Source organism: Ciconia boyciana, chromosome 8 (assembly GCF_034638445.1).
Source record: "Ciconia boyciana chromosome 8, ASM3463844v1, whole genome shotgun sequence".
NCBI lineage: Eukaryota > Metazoa > Chordata > Aves > Ciconiiformes > Ciconiidae > Ciconia > Ciconia boyciana.
The window spans coordinates 14356267-14377429 of NC_132941.1; the positions used below are offsets into that span (position 1 = coordinate 14356267).

The 21163-nt window shown below is 39.8% G+C and overlaps 1 protein-coding gene across 8 annotated transcripts in view; it reads right to left on the bottom strand.

The window, feature by feature from the left end:
- The window catches only part of MYO5A (myosin VA), a 103180-nt gene that overhangs the window by 53194 nt on the left and 28823 nt on the right, over positions 1-21163 (bottom strand). For all 8 annotated transcript variants that reach the window (XM_072869339.1, XM_072869337.1, XM_072869335.1 and 5 more), the window contains exons 5-7: positions 6203-6359; positions 1889-2032; positions 574-655 (exon numbers count right to left, since the gene is read on the bottom strand). In XM_072869339.1, coding sequence (XP_072725440.1) covers positions 574-655; positions 1889-2032; positions 6203-6359 — 383 coding nt within the window. The remainder of the gene's footprint in view (positions 1-573; positions 656-1888; positions 2033-6202; positions 6360-21163) is intronic.

Below are 21163 nucleotides of genomic sequence, written 5' to 3' on the forward strand. Positions count from 1 at the left end.
GCCTGTCCCAAGGTCATCATCATGCCTTTCTTTTACAAAGTACCAGTTCCTGTTCAACGAGAAACCTTTCCTTTAGCAACATTTTAATTTGAAAAATGAAAAATTTCACTTATCAGTTTTGTGATCACCAGGTTAGCAGAGATGGTAAAGTAATTGTTGGCAACAGCCAAGTGAAACTATGCAGATGCAAAATAAGCTTTTCAGGTGCTTATACCAGAAATGGTAAAATCCTCTAGTAGCTGGAGCCATGGAAAAAAGGTTTTAAAGGACCAAGAGAAGAGAACTTCACCCTCACCACTGGAAAGCTACTCTGGAATCCAGGACATAGTAAGTCCAGTGATTACTGCAGTGTACTAGAGTATGCTGAATAAACAAATCTGTACTTTCATTTTATCTAAAAACCACAAAGCCTGAGATCTGCCATTTTAGTTTTTTCAATATATTTTAGTATTTGAAGGTTTAAAAGTTTAGAATTTAAGCCAGCAATCCTTCTTTTGGTTCTATGGCTCAAAAAGCTCAGAGATGCTGCTTCGTACCTACAATTACACAACACAACGAATGTGAATTTCATACCTAATCGTAGAGTTTTAAATTCAGGTAATGCTGCAGAGGCACAAAGTTGGTAAAAGATGTGGTAATTTCTCTCCTCTTCTGCCTTTAAAAAGAAAGGAATTTATTATTTTTCACAACTTAACAAGTGCCAGAAACATCCATGAGTAGAAAAGAATTACTATGTTTAATGCTTTCTCTAGCATTACAATAAGAGCACAGAAGCCACATGGAAAAAGGAAAGATAAATCAGCATCTATCATTTCCTTCTTGATTAATTTAATCCATTTTCAACAGCAAGAAGCATGCAGACATTTTCATTTCAAAAAAATGTATGATTTCACTTTTCAGAACTGTGGATTACTATTAAATATAGATCAGGATTCTATGGATGGGTGAAATGATCGTACTTAAAAGCTTTTCATTTTCCAAAAATAACTAATACCATTTGCCTCAGCATTTATAGTAAGCTGGTGAAGGGAGTATCTTTCTTGCCAAGGCAAAGCTGGAATTTTAAAATGAAGGACAAACACAGCTCAGAAGGTTATGACTCATGACCAACACCACAATTCTGAACTTAAGTGCTCTAAATTTCATAACTTCAAAACAAAAACAAAAAAAAAGAAAAAAAATAAAAAGAGTCTCTTCCAGCTAAACCATGTGCAAGAAGTCTCTCATATTTTTAAAATATACAACAGCACTTCATGTAACACCCCTACACAATGCAAACTGTAATTATTTGTTTTATACCTTTATACAGCCAGTCAAGGATAAGTCCATTTTTACTGAGCTCTAGACTGTAAGGTAGGCAAAGATGGAGAGGAAGTGTGGGAGACAAAAAGGTTGTGGATCGGTTCAAGTATGAAATACCAAAATGAAGAGAGTTCAAGGAAGATGAAATTACATATTCTCAATTACCTAAATAATGGCAATTAAGACTCATTCGTAATTATTGTGATAGCAGTGGGTTTTAACAGAGATTGAAAGTGAGCTAAGATGGCAGCTTTATAAACCACAACAGAGCACGAGTGGTTTCTCCTACGTTTTGAAGCCCTATTCTATAATACTATGGTAAGCACAAACTCATATCTAGTAGTGCTCTGAAAGTATTTCATGTTTAAATACACAACCTTTTTCATATACACTTCACAACTACAAATAGTTCACATAATGAAGGGCTGACTTGGTTTTCCTGCCCCCCCCCCCCCGTGTGCTATATTACAAATACACTATTACAGCTACCTCTTAGGAGCTGTAACTAATACCAGCAAGCAATAGCTTTTGGGGTTTTTTAGCATAGTCACACAAATATATAATAAGAAGATTGCATCAGTATTACCTGAAATACCACTCTTGATTTTTCCAAGAGGTAAGTTCTCATGTTAGCACCAATGATTCGATACCTCTTATCAAAACCAATTTCAATGTATTTCCCAAAGCGACTGCTGTTGTCATTCCTTGTCGTTTTGGCATTTCCAATAGACTGATAAAAGGGAATATTGTAAAGGTTAAACAGCTTTTACAAATTATCAAATCTATTTAATCATCTACATGGCTCATAAACACTTAACAACATTAATTTTGTCCTGGTTTCAAAATAATCAAGAATTTAATAAAGAACAATCTCTGCCTGGTCAGCAAGTTACATCAAAATATGGTTATTCCATTAACGCAAGATCAGGAGCTGATCTTCCTAGCAATGATTTCACTTCCACATACTCTAATTTTCCAGCTAAAAATCCTTTATTGCTCTCCGAAGTCTTTTAAAAGGAATTAAAGAGTCTAACAGAATGCTCACATACACCCAGATTTCTTCTAAGGACTTAATAAAACTATAACAATTATTTCACACTGTATATATTCATATACAGACGTGTACAGACATATGTATAGTATTTGCAGCCTCTGTAAGTCTACCTATCATAAACCCACAGTCCAGCAAATAGCCCCTATGTCTGGCTAACAGTTCATTATTATTATTATTACTCTATAATCAACCACATTTCCAAACTACTTCTGCAAACATATCATTATAAAATATTTATTGTGTGCCTAAATATAACCTAAAAATTAACATGTACAGACTCACGTCATTTGCCTGAAACTTAATCCCTTCCATAGCAGCTTGGTTACTGGCTCAAAGACAGTCTTCAATGCTGTCCTACGTGCCTACCTTTCTTAGATTAATTCAATACAGCTTCATACGCAATAAACAATATTTAATGTATTTCCTCTATAATACATGATTTTGGGATGCCCAGGGCAAATGATGACTGTGGTTCCTAAATGGTCTTGGTGCACCTCTGCCTTACCTCATCAGTGTTGGGATTCACCCCGCAACAGGTACCAGCTGGATATATCAGAATTCAAGGCATGCAAATCACAACATGCTGAACTTCAAAGAAAAGCATTTTCTCTTCTCAATGAGATCAAGTTTTAGACACCATATAGCAATTCACCTCCCCAAAAATTCCTCAAGATATCTCTGTATCAAAAGGAATGTTATTTGGAGCAATTCAGATACAGCACACTGCCTTTCATCATATGCCACTGTGTGTATATTATCAAGTACCTAACTCTGAAGTACACCATAACTAAAGAACACAGAGTTGTACCTACATCCTAGTTTCCTAGTTCACATAGCCATCCATAGGAACTCTGTACTGAAATAAAACTTGGGAAAAACAAATGAGAGCAAATAGCAATGCTGAGTATCAGTATTCCAAATGTGTAAACAAAAGGCCAGTGAATCCGTCAGGGCTAGCCGGGTACAGCACGGGAAGCAGGGATTAGACATTCAGAAACCCCATTACAGCACGAGCAGCACGCACGCCTGACTGAGCAGATGTCAAAGCGGGTATCGGATGAACAGTTGCTATAAAGGATGTAAGAACAAATTGCATCTCTGCAGTTCTAAGAAATACTGAATTCATTCAAACTGAACGTACTCAAACTGCATTTCTTGTGTTTTAAAATTATTGCTACTGTGATATATTTTGGTGGTGGTGGTAGCAATATAATATTACAATATTTTCAGAAACCAATTATTACTTTGACAGGTATTACTTATATAAAAACAGTTAAGAAAGTCTTTGGTATTATAAGATTGCTTACCAGAGTATACACTAAGCTGTACAATTTGCATAGCTATACAGGGTAACAAAGAATGAGGCAGGAACTTTCATATAAAGATGTGTTTTAAGACTTGACAATTCCTACATTTGCAATAGGAAAACTGTATATAGTTATTGACTACAAAACTAATTATTTAAAAAGTTGCTAGAAATGTATAGTGATCACTTGATATTACAGAGTATTTAGTAGGCAAAGGTGATGTGAAATTCTGACACTAATTATGGTAGCTCATAAAATGCTGACATTTAGGTTGTCCAAATAGATATTAAAAAATAAAATTACCTTCTGCTCCTAAGATTTTACTATCAACTTAGCAAATGAGGAGTTTCCTGTTTGTAAAATGAATTACTCATTTTCTTCCTAATCTACACAGGTTAATTTGTGTTTCTGCTGATTTATCAACTAAAGAGTTCGAAACATTAATTTTGCTATCCTAGAGTCTGTCTCAACAGCAGATTTCACAACACTCACTCTAAAGCTTATTTAAAGTTCAAGTGTTTGAAGTTAAAAGGATAACTTTCTTCCAATTATAAAAATGTTTAAAGTAATTGACATTTTAGATATAACCAGGTTCATGAAATTGTTGTTATCCCTAGAAAATAAAAATAAAGCACCACCATTGTTTTTTAGTGGATTAAAAAAGGTATGGATGGAAAGTTCATTTCTAGTCCTCAATTTAAATTTCCTTGCTTTGGAAATTAAAACTGACAATTAGTGGTGAGCTGATGGCCACTGATTGGGAGGTGGGGTCCAAGGAGCGAGAGAGAAGGATGTTTGGTTTAGGCTTTGAGACCGAACAAAAGAGTGGCGCAGGGCAACCTGCAGACAGTTTGTATTTCACCCAGCAAACAAATAGCAAACTGCAGACCCATCCTGCAGAGTCTCTTACCGTAGCTGTCACTTAGCAGACAGGTGAGGATGTGGCCACCTGCCTGGCCCCCGGTACCACCTCCGTGGCATGCAGGGGAAGGCAGAAGGGGCGTTCAGCACTCCTGGTCCTGTTAGCCACGCACCGAATCTCAACGTGGCCAACGATGGTATGACACTTATTGCGAACATTGGAGCAGTGAAAGGAGTACTCTGGGATTAGCTCACACCTCCAAAAATGCCATTGCTCCCCAGGGCCCAGGCTGCTCCCGCTGGGGTAGGTGCAGCTCAAGACAAGGCTCAGCTCCCCTGGCTTCCTCCAACTGCTGGACATTTGGATCCCACAACAGCAGAGCCCACTGCTCATCGTGGCACAGCTTGTTTTATCCCACAAAACAGTTTCAAAACACCACACAGCACCACAAACCAGGCACAATTACCTTGTGACAGAACACACACAACTGTGATGGGGCAGCTATAGTTTGAGTATCATGAACTCCTCATGCCAGGAGGAAAGAAGGAATAAAACATAGTTCATTTTTTAAAATACCTGAGAAAGAAAACAATGGCAGCATTTTGCATTTCACATTTCACTGTGTGCGCTCCATTTACTCATGTCTATCCACTAATACTTCACACCATTGCATAGAGATGCTAAACATTTACCAAGGCGTCAGTTGTCCTAAGCATTTTCTTAGGTTGTCCATAGGCATGTGCATGTGCGTGCCTATGGACAGCGCTACTTCTCTCAAGGAATTCCCCCAAGACTGTTTCTCTCTGGTGAATAATTTCTTAACATAGTTCCTTAACTTCAGGAACTTGAATCTAGACAAAGGCAAAGACACAAAAAACAATTCAGATGAGCCTAAGAAATGTTTTCTGCTTGGCCACGACATCAGAATTACAGCATCTCCTGCGCTTCCTGGAGAAAAGATCCTGAAGCAGGAGGAGGGAACTGTACGTGTTATCTCACAGCCTATTGCCAGCACCTACCAATGGCTTTAGGACTTGATCACAGCTAGTTACACAAATTTCCAGAACTGAAACATTAGTCGGAGCTAATTATAGCAAAATTACATCTTCTGTCGTGTTTTTTCCCCTCTGAAAGAAACTGTGTGCATCTCATGCAAACTTTGCTTTCTCAGTCTATCTTCCCTAATTGCATTTCCTAAAATTGAACATTTGCTTTACTCAACAACTCTCTTCACTTCAAAGTATAATCTACCTGCCCCCACTGGGCGATATACATGTTCGGTGGGTAAGATCAGCAGTTTTAATCCTCTTTGAAATTTTACACACAAAAACAGTCTTCTGCACTTGCATTTGGCCAGTGGTCTGGGAACTACCAGTGTTACAAAACTGAATAGATTTAAAGCAGTATTCATATAAAAATTACTTTGTTATGTGAAATACATTAACAATACTGAAACATTACCACCCGCCTTCTCTCAATCTTTCATAAATACCACACAAAATGATGCCTAAAGCACCTCCTGGTAAATGGATTAAAAACAAAATTTTAAAATATGTTTATTCCAGGTTCTTTGATCGTAAAAAAAAGTATGGATTGCTCTCTCTATTGAATGCTTATGTTAGCCCCAGAATAATAACTGCAGCTGGAGGGTGGGCGTTAGTGCAGTAGCTCTCTTACCTCCATGATGGGGTTGGAGGCCAAGACTTTCTCCTCAACATTGGCTTCACTGGCAGAGCCACTGACCGTGGCAAAGTACCTCATGGCATACTTAGCAGAGACAGTCTTTCCGGCTCCAGATTCCCCACTGACAATGATTGACTGATTTCGCTCATCTCTGAAACACAAAGACATGTTAATTACCAGCTGTTCTCTCAAGGACACTTATTTTTTGTGTCCCCAACTTGGCAGCAGCCCTTCCACCATAGATGTTAGCAATACAGCAATAATGTAAATGAACGTGGCAGAAACAAGGCTGTTAGTGACCAAGCTGCCCGAATGGCTGATTGGACTGCCTGCAACTACGATGCTCAGTCAGGATTGATGCTGCGGCCACAGTCCAGCCAGCCAGCAGAGCTGCTCTAGAGAACCTAAAGTACCTGCTACCGCTATTCACTACGTGCTTCTGCAGCTACTTCTATCCAGAATCTCTGGTAAAGTGCTCCACTAAATTATGAGTGCTCATTAGTAAAGATCATTAATGCCATCTTACAGATAGAGAAATCAACAGCAGACTCGGCAACAGAAACCTTTCATCCTTCTGATCTAATCACCAGCTTTTCCCAGAATTGTTCTGAATCTGAAAAATTCAAGCAGGGCTGTTCAGGACACAAATAGCAACTCTGGAGTGAAGATGATCCCTTTGTTGTGAAGTAATTTCTTCTCACTTAAAAAAAAATAATCTCAATTTGCTACTAAAACAATTTTCTCTCATCTCAAAGAGAGCTCTATCCATAAACCCCAACTGTATGACTAATAAATACACTACAAAATAACAAGGATAGAAATTAGCATTTATATAGCCCGAATCTTTTAAAAAAAAGACCATACATGCTTTATACAGTATTTTATATTTCCAAAGAAAAAGAATTTAAAATGAATGATATTTCAAAATACTCCTATGAGCTGGGTGACCTTAACACTATCTTACATACTGGAAAATAGAGAAAAGAAGGAACAAAATTTTACTCCAAAGATTTTCAGAGCTGGTGCTGTAACACAGAAAGTATGACCAAGCCCTGGACCAGGCTGCACTTACAGCGCAGTAACTGTGAACGAAATTTCGGGCACATGCATGTTCAGGCAGTACATCTACAGTGTGCACAGCCTCCAAACGCCTGCTGAGGCCACCAGTAAATGCTGTCCAGGGGAAGCAAAGAAATATGCATGGAAAAACTACTTGTGGTTTCTGTAAAAAAGCTGCTGATGAAATTATGAAGCTAAATTACAGATCACGTTGTTACTCTCAAGCTGTTACCTATCTTCAAAAACATCCCCAAGCCCCCAGATAAGAGCATGACGCCAGCATCTACTTCGTGTTGCAAAGACGTAGGCTAAAGGAGCCACTGGTTACATCACGCATCTCCAGGAGAGCCAAGGTGGGATTCGTTTAACCGAATGAAGGCATCGGCTGAAGCAGGTGTTCCACATTTTGGTAACAGGAAATTACTTTGAATGGCTGGGTGCCGATTTAAATTTAATAGGAAAGCGTTAAGAAGATGAAAGCAACCTAATTTTATGTTCTCAACTTCCATTTAACACATGCGAGAGGTGCGAATGACTACAGCACAGTTCACACATTCACATACACCAAGCTGTCAGTCTCAGTGGGAAAGTTGTGGGAAAGCATAACTGTTCAGCTTGATACCAGGTTGCATGTAGTCCAGGTTACGTAGACTGAACTGCCAGAGATGCCAGCCTCGGCCACAGGAGAATGAACACACCCGCCTATGAGACCTTTCCTTACAGTGGCCATCAAGACTGCTGCGCACGCTCCTGAGGGAAGTCTGTGGTGCCTGGGATGGCTTGCCGTGGCGATGGAGATTTCCAGCTGGGAAAGGAAGAAGAAACACTCTTGCTTCTTCCCCATTTCCCCCTCCCTGACTCCACTGGCAGTAGACAGACATGCATGAGGGACAGCCTGTAGCTCTGCACATCAGGAGGTGGCGTGAGTGGTATGGATGCTCACGTTCAAAAAGAGCAGCGGGAGGACAGGAGAGAAGTCCAGCCAAAGACCTCCATGGGACAACCAATAACAATCAATTTTCCTCTCACACAGACAGTTCCTGCAGTGAGTCAAAAACAGAGAACAATTTCTTCATAGAACAGGCAGTGCTCTTTCTTTTATTCCTCCACTGCTCTTTCACATAGAAAAAAAACCCAACCATACCATAATATGAAACTTCTGGTCTGATTTCAAGAGCTGCCTAACACAGGAGATGGGCAACGACATAACGAGCTTTTCAGTTGTAGATCACCAGCTCTGTTTCATGTATTAAGTATCATTAAATATACGAAGACTCATGAAGCTCAAGTCCTATGAAATGTATCCTCTGATGATTAAGCTTATTTTAACTTAGTTCCCAACATACAGAAGGCTTTCAGAAAACAAAGTAATGCAACCCCAGTACTACAGACATCTGACAAAACTGTAAACAAAAAACTAACTCTGTTGTCAAGAGAGAAACATCGAAATAAAGGTGTCTCGTTCTAACTGTCACATCCCTGAAGGACACGTGTGTGAGCGTGGAAAGCGCACACTGGTTTTGCAGTCCCTAGTCCCTCCTTGGGAGCTCAGGAGTGGTAGGAAACACTAGGCTCTTCAGAGCGCTGCAGAGGAGGGAGCTCCATGTTTTCAAAGACAGTCATGAAAAAATGAGATTGAAATAATTTCTCCTTGAGAACACTGTTGCTAATTAGCCTAGAGTTTCTTTCCCCCACGTCATAAGATATGAAGACGTACTCTTCTCCTTAGCACTCATTCATGTGCTCAGTAATAAGGGATCCATTATTATATTACTGTATAAGTACATATACACTTTTCATAAATTCGCCTAGAGAAGATACGGCTAGCTCTGTGCACGCTGAAAATGTTGCTGCCATCTCTTCTGCAATGAATAGTTGTGTTTGCAGCAGCTACGACAATCACGAGAAACAAAGGGCTCGCTCATTGTCTGCAGCGGAGTCCTCTCGCATCACCCTGCCAGCGCTCCATCCACCCTCAGAGCCACTCTTGTCTTCAGAAGTACATTAGTCCATTGTTTTGCTTTAACACACTGGAGTGACCATCCTCTAGCATATTATTCTTTCTGCTTTTTGGCAGAGACAAAGGAAAACACAACAAAACAGCCAAGATCACACTCGACATTTGAAGAAGGAGAAAGGACAGCGTAACACAACACCCCAAACGCAACAGCAGCAGGGGATGCGCTGTTACTGCCTCAACCCCAGGGAAGACTTGGCATGTGGATGTCCTACCACAGGCAGCAAGATACTTAGTCTTTCAAGAAGGAGGGTAGGGAAGTCCTGCCAGGCAGCCGTGTCAGCTCGGCAGAGGCCTCTTTCATGTCATTAAACTTTAAAGAAACAAAATGCCACATTAAAAAGAAAATAACAAGTAAAATAGAATCAAAATACATGGGATAGTGCATGAAATGTGGTGAGAATTATTTTTAATGGTTTGGCATAAGCAATGGTCAGTCTAAAATATAACCTCTGCTTATGCCAAATGAAATTTTCACAATCAGGCTGCATTAAAAACAAAACAAAACAACAAAAAACCCAAACAAAGGAAAAAATCCCCAGAAAGCACAAGTAACAACACCCTGAGTTCCTTCTCAGGTATAAATAACACTTCTGGAGTTATTTTTAGTGAAATCATTAGCCCCCAACCTTTGACCTGACATTTTGAGCACTTAACATGTCACCAGTCAGGAAAAAAGCTACACTTAAAACTTTCAGCCAAGGAAACAAGTAAGTAGGGCAACAGCGTTATGTGTGACACCACTTTGCAGCCTAATGCCACAATCCATTATCTATGCAATACTCCTTCATCTTCTTGGAGCTGTTTCTCTGAATAAAGCACATAATTAGATGGTTTAAAAATTAAGATTACTTCTGAACGGAGGGAAGATTTTAATTATGCTTTTACAAAGAGAAATGAGGGAAAGCAAGCTGGGAGACAAGAAGGTGGAGGAGTCCTCTTTCACCCAAAGGTGGGTAACGATCACATCCTAGGATACAGAACTACATTACAGTGATACAATACTAAGCCAAATTATCTTGAAAAGAGCTGTTTAACCCCAGCAGACTGAAACAGATTGAGTGGGAGCAGTTTACCATTCACGGAAACACAAAGTACTATGTTCGGGCATCGGTCAGCATCACATTCAGCTTTTGCCATTTCTGAAGAGTGCAGAAGAATAAAGGAATGACAATGAGAATAAATGAAAGATGATAGGCCCAAACATTTCACAAGCTGAAATGTGAAATGATAGGCTGAGATTGCTTGCAGTAGCAGGGAATTTGATTCAGAAATCTTCCATATCCATTCTCTCAGGCCTATACTTTAAGAGTCATATGAGGGTAACAGCTATTTCTTGTCAAATAAAAGAACCGTAACACACTATGGAATAAGTAACTGACCACTTAAAATAGTGTTCTCTATCACAAAAATAATGCTGATGTCTAATTTTGAAAGGTAATATTCAGATGCTGTATCCAAGCCATATACAACTCCACTCCTTTTGACAAGTAATGGCCATAGAATAAGCAATAAATGTCACTAATTTTTCGTATCATAATTCTGGTAAAGGACGGAAACAGATTTGTGCATAGGCTGGTAAATTTTAAAGACAATTTTGCTTTACCTACAAAATTCTGTCGACAGGCAATATGTTCACGAGGCAATATGTCAGAGTGCCAAAACAGAAGAGATGTAGACTCACCCAACTCCTGGAAGCTTGAGATTACAACCTACATTCCAGGAGGGGGTTTTTTAATGCTTTGAAAAACCATTGCAAAATTCAACACTGAAGATAGTTTCTGCTCAAAGGAGGTTCAGCACTGGGGAAAAAAAGAGTGCTGACTTGAGATACCTTACATGCAGAAAAGGGTTTTGCAGAATACGAATGAAATGACAATCCACAAGAAACCAGAAAGTGGTTTTTAAAAAAAAAAATAAAAAAATCTTGTTTCCAAGATGTGAAAAAACCCTTTGTTGAGGATGTGCATATATCTTAATGCAATATTTTTAATAGCATTGACTACTACTAACTTTAAATTCTGTATTTCATAGAAATCTAAGTGAGATGCTTTCAGAAGGGCTCAGAGTGGAGGAAACGCTACTCCCATGAGGTCCCAGCTGTCAGCTTCAGTGGAAGCAAGAGCAAGACTGTCACTGGGCACCTCCAATGTGTACAGTGCTGCAACAACACTGACTAATCATCGATAGCTGTCATTATCTAAGGTAGCTTTTAATGATTTCAGTTGACCAATGGAAAAATTGAGGCAACAAAGAAAAAACAGTGCAAGAAATGAAACATTAAAGTTACTAACATCAGAGTTGTCAATTTTCAAACAGTTTTGATTCCTTCATATCACTACACCCACTGAAGCTGGTTCCCTCAAAAACCAAGATGGTTTACTGCATCACAGCCATTATTTCCATAGCAAACTGTCCAAACAGATCAGGATAATCAAGACATATAGACTGAAAAATCCCAACAGATATCTTTGTTTACCTTCTTCCTCTATACCAATAGAAAATCCCTCTCTGAAGCAGGAACACTAAACCAGTTAAAAACCTACCCATCAATAAGCATTTCAGAGGGGATTAAAGAAGCCCAGAGCTATTCAATTTAATCATCAAAGCACGACATTGTTTTTGTGGTTTTTTTGCTTCCTATGACTGATGCATCGGATGCATCACTTGATCTTGTCTTTCAGACTCATGACTCCACATCAAATAACGTCAAATAGATGTATATAAGCACACACACCACAAAACATCAGCCTCAGAAAACAAACAAAAGGAATACAGAATTATTGACATCAGCCTCAATATTCCTATCAATCCATCCATACCCAAGCCACCAGCATCTCTACCTGGCAAAAGTGCATCATTAACAGCTGATTTTAAAAGATTCTGATATGGACTTTGAAATGCTTGCCTGTGATGAACCACTTCAAAGTTGAGTTGTCTCAATGCCATATAACATAGATGAGATTGGCAGAAAAGATCAGAGTGAGATACCCTTAATATAAAATGAAGAGACCAAATAACAGGGCAATTTGATGAGACGAACATTAGTACTTACTTCGCCTTTGATCCTAAATCATCTACGCTCGTTAACCTTGAGGACACTGCCAAGGTGCTGAAGTTTTTAAGGAAGCTTCTTGTCAGGGTAGTTTAAAGGCCACCACCTTCAGGACATCTTCTCCCCTCACTGCTCCAGTGCTAAGAGGTTTAATTAAATCTACTGCCTTTTTTTTTTTGTGGAGTTGCTACTGCTTTCTTTTTTTCTTTTGGAATAACAGGTTTCAGTTATGGCTAAGGGCACCAACCGCATGGCATACAACAGTTTCATTTTTTACTTAAATCAAAACAGCACAAACTGCTGCTAAAGGCCTGATCCTGCGATCTTCAAACATTGAAATCTCCTACTGCTTCAATGCAAGAACAAGAACACAATAAATAGCTTTTATTTAATCTAGCAGTAACAGTCTGGTCTGCTTTATCTCACTGCTGTTCCTCTGCTGCAGTTCTGTGGTAAGAAGGTAGACTTGTAAGCCTGAAATTGCTTTACATTTTCAAAACAGTGAATTTTGAATGATCAAAGAACCTGACACAAAGTAAAAGGGAAGGAACCTGTGACTCCGGGAACATTTGGGATAGATCCTGTTCTCAGCGTACACACATAATTACCATTAACATCAATGTGTGTTGTGCCCATCAAAGACAGAAAAGGAACTTAGTGATATGCCATCCTACAGCTGAATTACGGCAGCAGCAAAACCAACCCAAGAAAATAACTTAAAAACTAATGACATTGCTGAAAGGTCAGATAGGATTCATTTTGAAATGCTGGCATGTTTGAAATCTTGCTGTACTTCCATTAGCCGCAGCTACTCTGAGAGCCATAGGATTAACCAGGGACCAACACAAACCTAGTTTAAGCTAAGTGACATGTTTTACACCCTACACTATACAGCAGATTTCCAAACTGTGCAAGGATACATGTACATACATGCAGCTGACATGATTAAGTGTCTCCAGCAATGCAAACATAACTCTGATCTAAGTAAGCATCCTATTTCTTGCAATCAATCTCTCAGCATCCCCACTGCATATTTGTGACAGCATATGACCAAAATAACTTGCAGTATCTACAGTCAGAACATTCACACTTCGTTGTATCTGAGAGCATGACTAAACAAATCTGTTTAATAAAGATCAGTCCCCCCCCATGAGGCAGCTATAACAAAAACAAGAGCACAGAAAATTTTACCAAATAACTTCCTCATTGATAAGATGAAATAAAAGAAGTTTACACAATGCACTGAAAATAAAAGCAGTGTGGAAGTGCTAAATGTCGTTGTAACTGCTTTATCAATGTTCCCAAATAACGTAGAAGTATTGATGTTATAGTAATAGAGAAATATATCTAATACTCCACCCATTCCAAACAGCTTATTCAATCTTGGAATAATTACTCACAGAAAAGATTTTAAACTCCCTTCATGTGAAATCCATCAGCTTTCATCAGGTATCAATATGAAGTTAAGAGCTCTCTAGTATCGAATGTTTTGTGAGCTTCACAGAAAGCAGGTTCATTAACTTATTAAGAAATTTAGGAAGGCACTTCCCAGCCGCAGAAGGCCAGCCCCAGCAGGCTAAAGGGAGCACTGCCTTCAAGGGACTGGGCATCTTCCAATGTAGGAAAGAGGATGCATAGCAGATGAATGCAGGGAAAAGAATAAAGCAACAGAAGGACAAATCCGTGGTATAAGATGAAATGATAAGGTTTTGCACACCTCATCTGAAGGCTCACTAAATAGGTCTGACTTCAATGAATGTTGAAATAAATAGTGTTTCCTAAAAATACCAGTGATTGTAAACTTGAAACCAAAATACATCAGTATTTTTTTTCCTAGAACACTCTTCTTTTTTCAGCACAAAATGTGGTTTGGGAGAGATACGAGGATTTTTTTTGCAGAGCTCACCAGCCTGTGCTCTCCCCAACACATGCCCTTCCCAGTCCCCCATCAGGGTAGGTCCCAGGTTCACCCTTTGGGCAATCGTGCTCCACTTATGTGTGATGCTTCCATTGTTACAGTTATTTGCTCTTCTAAAAGACCAAAACTGCTTTTTACATGTACCCTAAAATGAAAGGCAGCTGTAAAACCCACCAGCCCTGGAAGGTTTAATACGAGTCACTGCAATATATTTAGCTTCACCTTTGCCTAAGCACGGGTCTTGTGTGGCAGCAAACAAGGCTGTACATGTTTAACAGCACTTGTTCAGTGCAAAGGCCTTTGAAATTCAGCCCAGGGTGTGCAGCATCTGTTAGGAGCCATTATAAAAACTGGCAACTCTACAAACCCAGGATTTGCTTTTCAAGTAGAAGTAATTTAACTGTTCAATAAATAAATAAATAAGAATTCATTCAGCAGTTTTCTAATGCTCTCGGACCGGTCGAGAACAGCAGCAGCCAGGTCCGGGGGCAGCCTTCCCGTGACCTCTCATCGAGGGCAGGAGACAGCATCTTGCCCTTCGTCAACCTTCTGAACAAACTATTTTAATCACAAAGTTCTTTGCAGCCCTAAATAAGTTCTGTTATCCCCTGTTTCTAGATTTGGCTCTTGGCCCCCTTAGCATGGGAAAGCACCCCCGTTTTGTCCTCTTACTTTCCAACTGCTTCCAATAGCCCGCATAATGCAAGTACATCTTTCCATTCTCTTCACGTAGCTGCTGAGCCCCTCTCCCATCCTCTGGAGAAGTCTCCCCTTCAACCAGGCAGCACTGATAAATGCCACCCCAGCGCTCTACCTTCACCTGTACTGCAGGAAACCCTCTCCCCTCATTTTTAAACTTTCCTCCTTGCAGCGCTCCTTTGCACAGCGGGCACAGCCCCTCCTTCCCCGCAGAGCCACGTCATCCCGACGTTCCCAGTGCCAAAGCCTCCAAATTCACTTGTATTGGCACATCCCAAAAGGTGCGGCCTGACACAGATAATTATTTTTTCCACCCTCAAAGGGCTGTTGTGTGGATTAACAAGGTAACTTTCGTAAAACGCCCGGAATGTGCAAAGTGCTATGTAAGCACTAAGGATTATTATTAGAGACTAAAGTGCTTTGAACCATTCTGTGGCGATGTGATGGGGGGGGTGGGGGAAGAAAAGAAAAAGTGAGTTCCTGGTGCTATGCCCCAGGAGCAAGCATCACTTCTTGCCCAGAACAGCAGCCCCATTTCTTGGTCTGTTCCACCAGCACACCCTGTACCCATCAGTTTATTTTGACTATCTGGATCTAACATGCTCTGACCTGACAGATCCCACTCTTCACAGATGCCACGCATTAACAATTCAGAGGCACATTCAGCTGCACCTTGAGTCACAACAATTGCTCCCGACTAAGCAGTACATTAATTCTTTGTAAAGTCATTCATTTTTAATAGGCATGAAACATTAGTCCAACAAACCATGTTCTTTAACCACATTTCTAAATATATTTCCAGTTTAACTGGCTTTTTAAACCTAACAGCATTTCTCACCGACATCTTCTTTAGCCGCTAGAGAAAAGAGGACATTCTGAGCACAGGACCAGGGGCTGGAAGCTCAGTGCCTGGGACCAGCTCTGGGCTGATCCGGGCACGGTCACAGCACACCATCTCTGCCTTACTTGTCTTCTATACAAGCAGAAATTGATATACCAGTATCAGAGGAGACAGACTTTGGTGAATGCTTGTAAAGTGCCTGGAAAACATGAAGCCTTCCGTGAAAGCAAACGTTATTATGCAATATATGTTACCTGGCACAGAGACCCCTTAACGCTGCAGGAAATTAAGGCATGCAAAATACACCAGGTTCATTTTTGTACATTGAAAACAGATTAGCCTTGGGAGAATGTTACCAGGAAACCCATTTAACTGCTGCACTATCAATTACATACTCTATTCTCACATATTTTATTGTTAAGCTGGTGTGATCCAAGTCATCAGACACTGGATCAGGATCTTCGATTCAGGGCCTCTATGCCCTGCTTTTGCTGCCTTGGAGAACTTGCCAAAGCTCCCCTTGTCTCTTTCAACTTACCAAATGGAAATAATGATACCGATCTCTTCTGTAGAGGACTTTGAGATCTGCTCATGGAAAGTGCCAAACAAAGGTGAAATACTACTATTATACATAACCTGAATTCTCTTGAGTCTGTTCCAGCTGCAAACTCAGCCACTACAAAACACCTCAAGTTCTTAAGCGTCTTTTGGTTCTCTTCAACAACAGCTTGGTAAAAACGTTCTGCAATAATCTCAAAATCAGCCAATGTACTTTTTTTTTTTTAATTAACAAATTGCACCACTTGCCATTTTAATTGTATCCTCGAAACACAACTCTTGACTGTAAAAATGGCAAAAGGTGAAAAGATAATGAATTCATGGTAACATCTCTCAACACATACAAATGAAGAAAACTGAGGTCAGCACATGCTGCAAAATCATGACAGATTGCACTCCAGAGGAGCACAAAGATGAGCCAGCGCTATGCAACTGATTTATCTAGGGATTAGTCAGAGATCACTCCTGCAATAGTTTAGGAAAGCTCATTGCTTAGCTACCAGCAGGACACCTCACATGAACTCTAGCTTCCAGCTATGACCATGCTTAACCCTTTTGTTGCCTAAAAACAGTCACTGCTCAGATTAGTAAGTCCCTGATGTTACGTCAAGTTGATTACCCCATCTGCTGTCTTGTACCCGTAAGATCATATAAAATATCAGAGCCAAAGTATAAGAGACTATTCCAAAATCATCTGTTCTCAACAGAAAGGACAATTTCCCTTTCCATTCTAATTTTAACAACAGAACCCGAAAAGTACCATCTCTTTTCAAGGTAAGTATCTCATTTAAAAAGTCATATGTCAAAGCCGTAAGTCAAAGAAGGCCCTTGTATGTTTGTACAGTGCCCACCGCAGGAGGCTCTCATTTCATAACTGGATGCAGATCTGTGATGGGTTGTTAAACATCCCCCTCCCGACTTCTGCCAGGGGAGAATAGAGTATCCATTTATCAGACACTTGGAAGCAAAGCAGCAGCTGATCAAACGTGCATTTTTATAAGAGGACATCATCTTGGGATGCCTGGGATAACTGGAGACTGTCAGTCAAGGTGCTTTCAAAACACCTACTCAACAACTCACCAAGCTCCTTTTGAACAAAAAGTGATAGAAAAAAATCTTCCTGTAGCTGAGAGCCATCAGACATATGCCAAAAATCTGACAAAACAGAGAGGCAGCCTGCTTATTAAAGGTAATTTAATGAAAAAGATACACACTAACACTGAATAAATCACTATACTTTGTCCAAACAGAAAAAGCAAAACTTTGGAGAATGACGCTTTCAACACTGTTGCTTTCCGTCCTGGTATTCATTGAGTTTTATAGGGATCTCATCAGTATGTAATTCTGTTTGCAGATGTTACTTTCAACTTGCACTTTGCTAGACAACTTTACTAATTAATCAGAAGGAAATCTCCAAGTTAATTTATTAAATTGAAAAGCACTGAACTCTGCTGTATCTGTCATCAACCACAAGTAGGATGGAATAAACCAGACCAACAAAGTGCTGATAAAAACAACATTATCTTAATTACTGCAATATACCCTTACTAGGCAGGCGAAGGGATCCTGCGTAAGAGTGATTTAGAACTTCTTTCCCCAATAGTGTTAGGAAACTGATAATCATAACTCTCATACATTAATGCAATTCTTAACAGTTTCAAGAGTATAATCATCAACCTCTCCTCTTATTGCAAACCATACAGTTAAAAACAGAGGCTTCTACTGAATATTACAAAGCAAATGAGCTGCACCTGCTGATGGTTACGATTCCTACTGAAGTTGTAATGCTTTAAAAAAAAAAAAATCAAATAGTTGCCAACTGATACTTTGCCTCAATTTTCATATTTACCACAGAGGGGTAACTGTGAGGACTGAACTTCTTTTTTGTTAATAATTTGGAAATGCTGACTTACAAAAGTGGTATGCATTGTAGTTCAAAGGGTTCAACACATGCAAACACCCACATGCTGACATCGTGGTTCATATTTCTGAGACAAAAGTAAGTTCTTCAATAATAATTTACTTCCTTTTAAATCGCTCATCTGCCTTAAACATTGTCCCGAACCTGTATATGTTTGCTCAAATGAAGCAAGCCATCCATGAAGAATACATTGCCTACCTGTGAGAAGAGAGAGACCTCCGAGTGCAGGGCCCAGCCCTCTCCAAAAGCACAGCTTGTTACAGCTGTTCCTACAGAACCACAGCAGCCCCCCGACTGCTGTGCAGGAAAGCCCTGAGGCAGGCGGGAGCCCCTCGGACAGGTCCCCGTCCGCCCCATCCTGCTCCCTCCCGCCGGGACACGCTCGCGGGTGGATCTCCTCCTGCTCGGACGGAGGAAGAGATCTGCTCTGGAACCCTTACAGCTGCCGTATGGAGGGTCATACAACCCAAACCAATAAAGTTATTGGTAAGTATGAGGCGTACGTAACCCTAAGTCTAACACAATTTAAATGCAGTTGTAAAACTAGTTCATTGCTTATTTTGGGCACAGCAGAGGAAAGGTGTTGGAAATGAAGCTGTCAGTCTGTGCAGAGGAGCTGTAGGAGATGGAGAGAGAAAAGGAAAAAGGCACAGAGATACAGATGGGAAGGGAGGAATGGGGGGGGGGGGGGGGGGGAGAGAGAAAAGAAATAATAATCCAAAATGAGATTAGTCTTAAAAGAGCTGTGCACATTCTCCTGTGCTGAAAAAGACAAGAAGCTACTGAGCAAAGTCACTTATTTGATTGTCAGCTACAGGTAAAGACGAGCCATACTCCTCACTAACCCTCCACTGGCAGCTGGCGACAGAACTGCTGTTGAAAGAGGAACTAACGGACGCCCAAACGGGCACACCACTTCACAGCCCACACATACCACACCATTCGGCGCTCTCTATGCGGAAAATTTCACATGAGAAGGTATCTTTACGTGCTGCTTTATACTGCAATTAACCCCAAGCAGTCGGTGAATATCACTTTTCGTGCACAAGCCGGATGTGAGCTCCATCCCTGTCATTCCAGCAGTCAACATTTTTGCACTGTATTTTTTCTGAAGGCGCAATGCCAATACTTAGTGTACAATCACTAGTTTGCCTGATTGCTGTCATGGGGCACTTTCTATGGCTAAAGACAACCACGGAGATCATTTAGTTACAACCATGCACGTGGAAAGAGTTTCCGAGCCACAGCAGATGGAGTAATGAAGCTGGCATGAACAAATTATAAATCATTAAATTATAAATTAACAGGAAGACTTAAGGAGTAAATATTTAGAAGAGCTCACTGAAGCCGTATGGATAGGAGCATCATGACCAATTATTCCAGTGATCATTTAAACATGGAGCTAGGAAAGATTAGAAACAACAGAAAAATAAATCTCACCAATTACATGCATAAATGCAGATTAATGCCATATGAGTAGCTACCATATTAATATTCAATGCAATTATTAAAGCATTAATGAAATAGTCACAGACAATCTGATTGCCATTTTTAAATAACCAGCTGCAGAAATGTAAATCTGCATATTTTTTTCTTTAACTTCATAATTCAGGAGTAAAAGGTGATTTGTTCAGAGTGTAGAAAGTATCACTGAAGTTAAAGGGCAGGACAACTGATTAAGGAATTGGAAACAGCATTAGAAAATGAAATTCAATGAGCAAACCCAGTATGTCCAAATGACAGAAAAAGTTCTTAAAGACAAACAAGCCAAAAAAAAAAAAAAAAAAAAAAAAAAAGAGAGAGAGAGAAAGGAAATAAATATTGGGAAACTAAATAAACAATGAAATCATTACTTCAGTGTAGAGGAATTTTTTTTAATTTTCATTGTGTGCTCAGATTTCATTTTGCACCTATGAAAGTACTGTCAGTTATTCATAAAAGAATAACAAATTGTTTCTAGCATGTTATAGACACAAAAAGGAATTAATTCATTAATGCAAAAGGATTATTTAAGATCATTTCCATGCTTATATAATTTCTCATAATTTGTTTCAAAAAGGAACTTCTACTGCATCTTATTTGTTGTTATTCAGGACAGCAGAATTGCTGGAGGGCACAGTGAGAGCTGAAGAGCAGGCAATTAACACAAAAAGCAAAAACCACAGCAGAAACTCCAGCCAAAATCTCAGCCCTCTGAGTCTTCCTCTGACCGCAGAGAATGCAGATGGTGGCAGATAGAAATCTCCACTGCACAGGCTTCAGCTACCAAGAACACAGGCGATCCAGCAATTTAAAATTTCAACATGGGTAAGAGGTAAGCCCGTTCCAGATAGTGGTTAGAGGCAGCTAGTGGAGAGAGATCCCCCTCCAATCTCTTACTTCCACTTGTTAATATTAAGAACAAAAATTATGGGAATTTGGATTACATCCATCACTGACATATAACTGCAGGTCACTGCACCGTGCCTCAGATGTAAAGTAAGGCTCACAAATTCTTACTTTGTAGAGCTTTTAGAAGGACCTCAGTAGCAAGTCTGTTTAAAACAACAGTGATCTAGACTGAAATGGGCAACAATGCCGATGCAACTGTCGTAACACACAGTTTTGCCTTTATATTCCCATACCACATTACATGTCTACTTTCTTAGCAGAAAGGAAGTAAGGTGAATACCTCTGCCATTCAACAGTGCAGATGTAGAGTATTTTTGAAAAATTGGCTATTTTGAAATTACCCTAAGTCATTAAATGTTGCACTGTACCATACTGTTTTCTTTTGAAATTATCTATTACGTGGGTATCATGAATCACCATATTCACGTACACAGCTGACTAACTTCACAGCATACGGAGCATTTTATTCATTCTAGCTCTCATACGGACTCTTAAA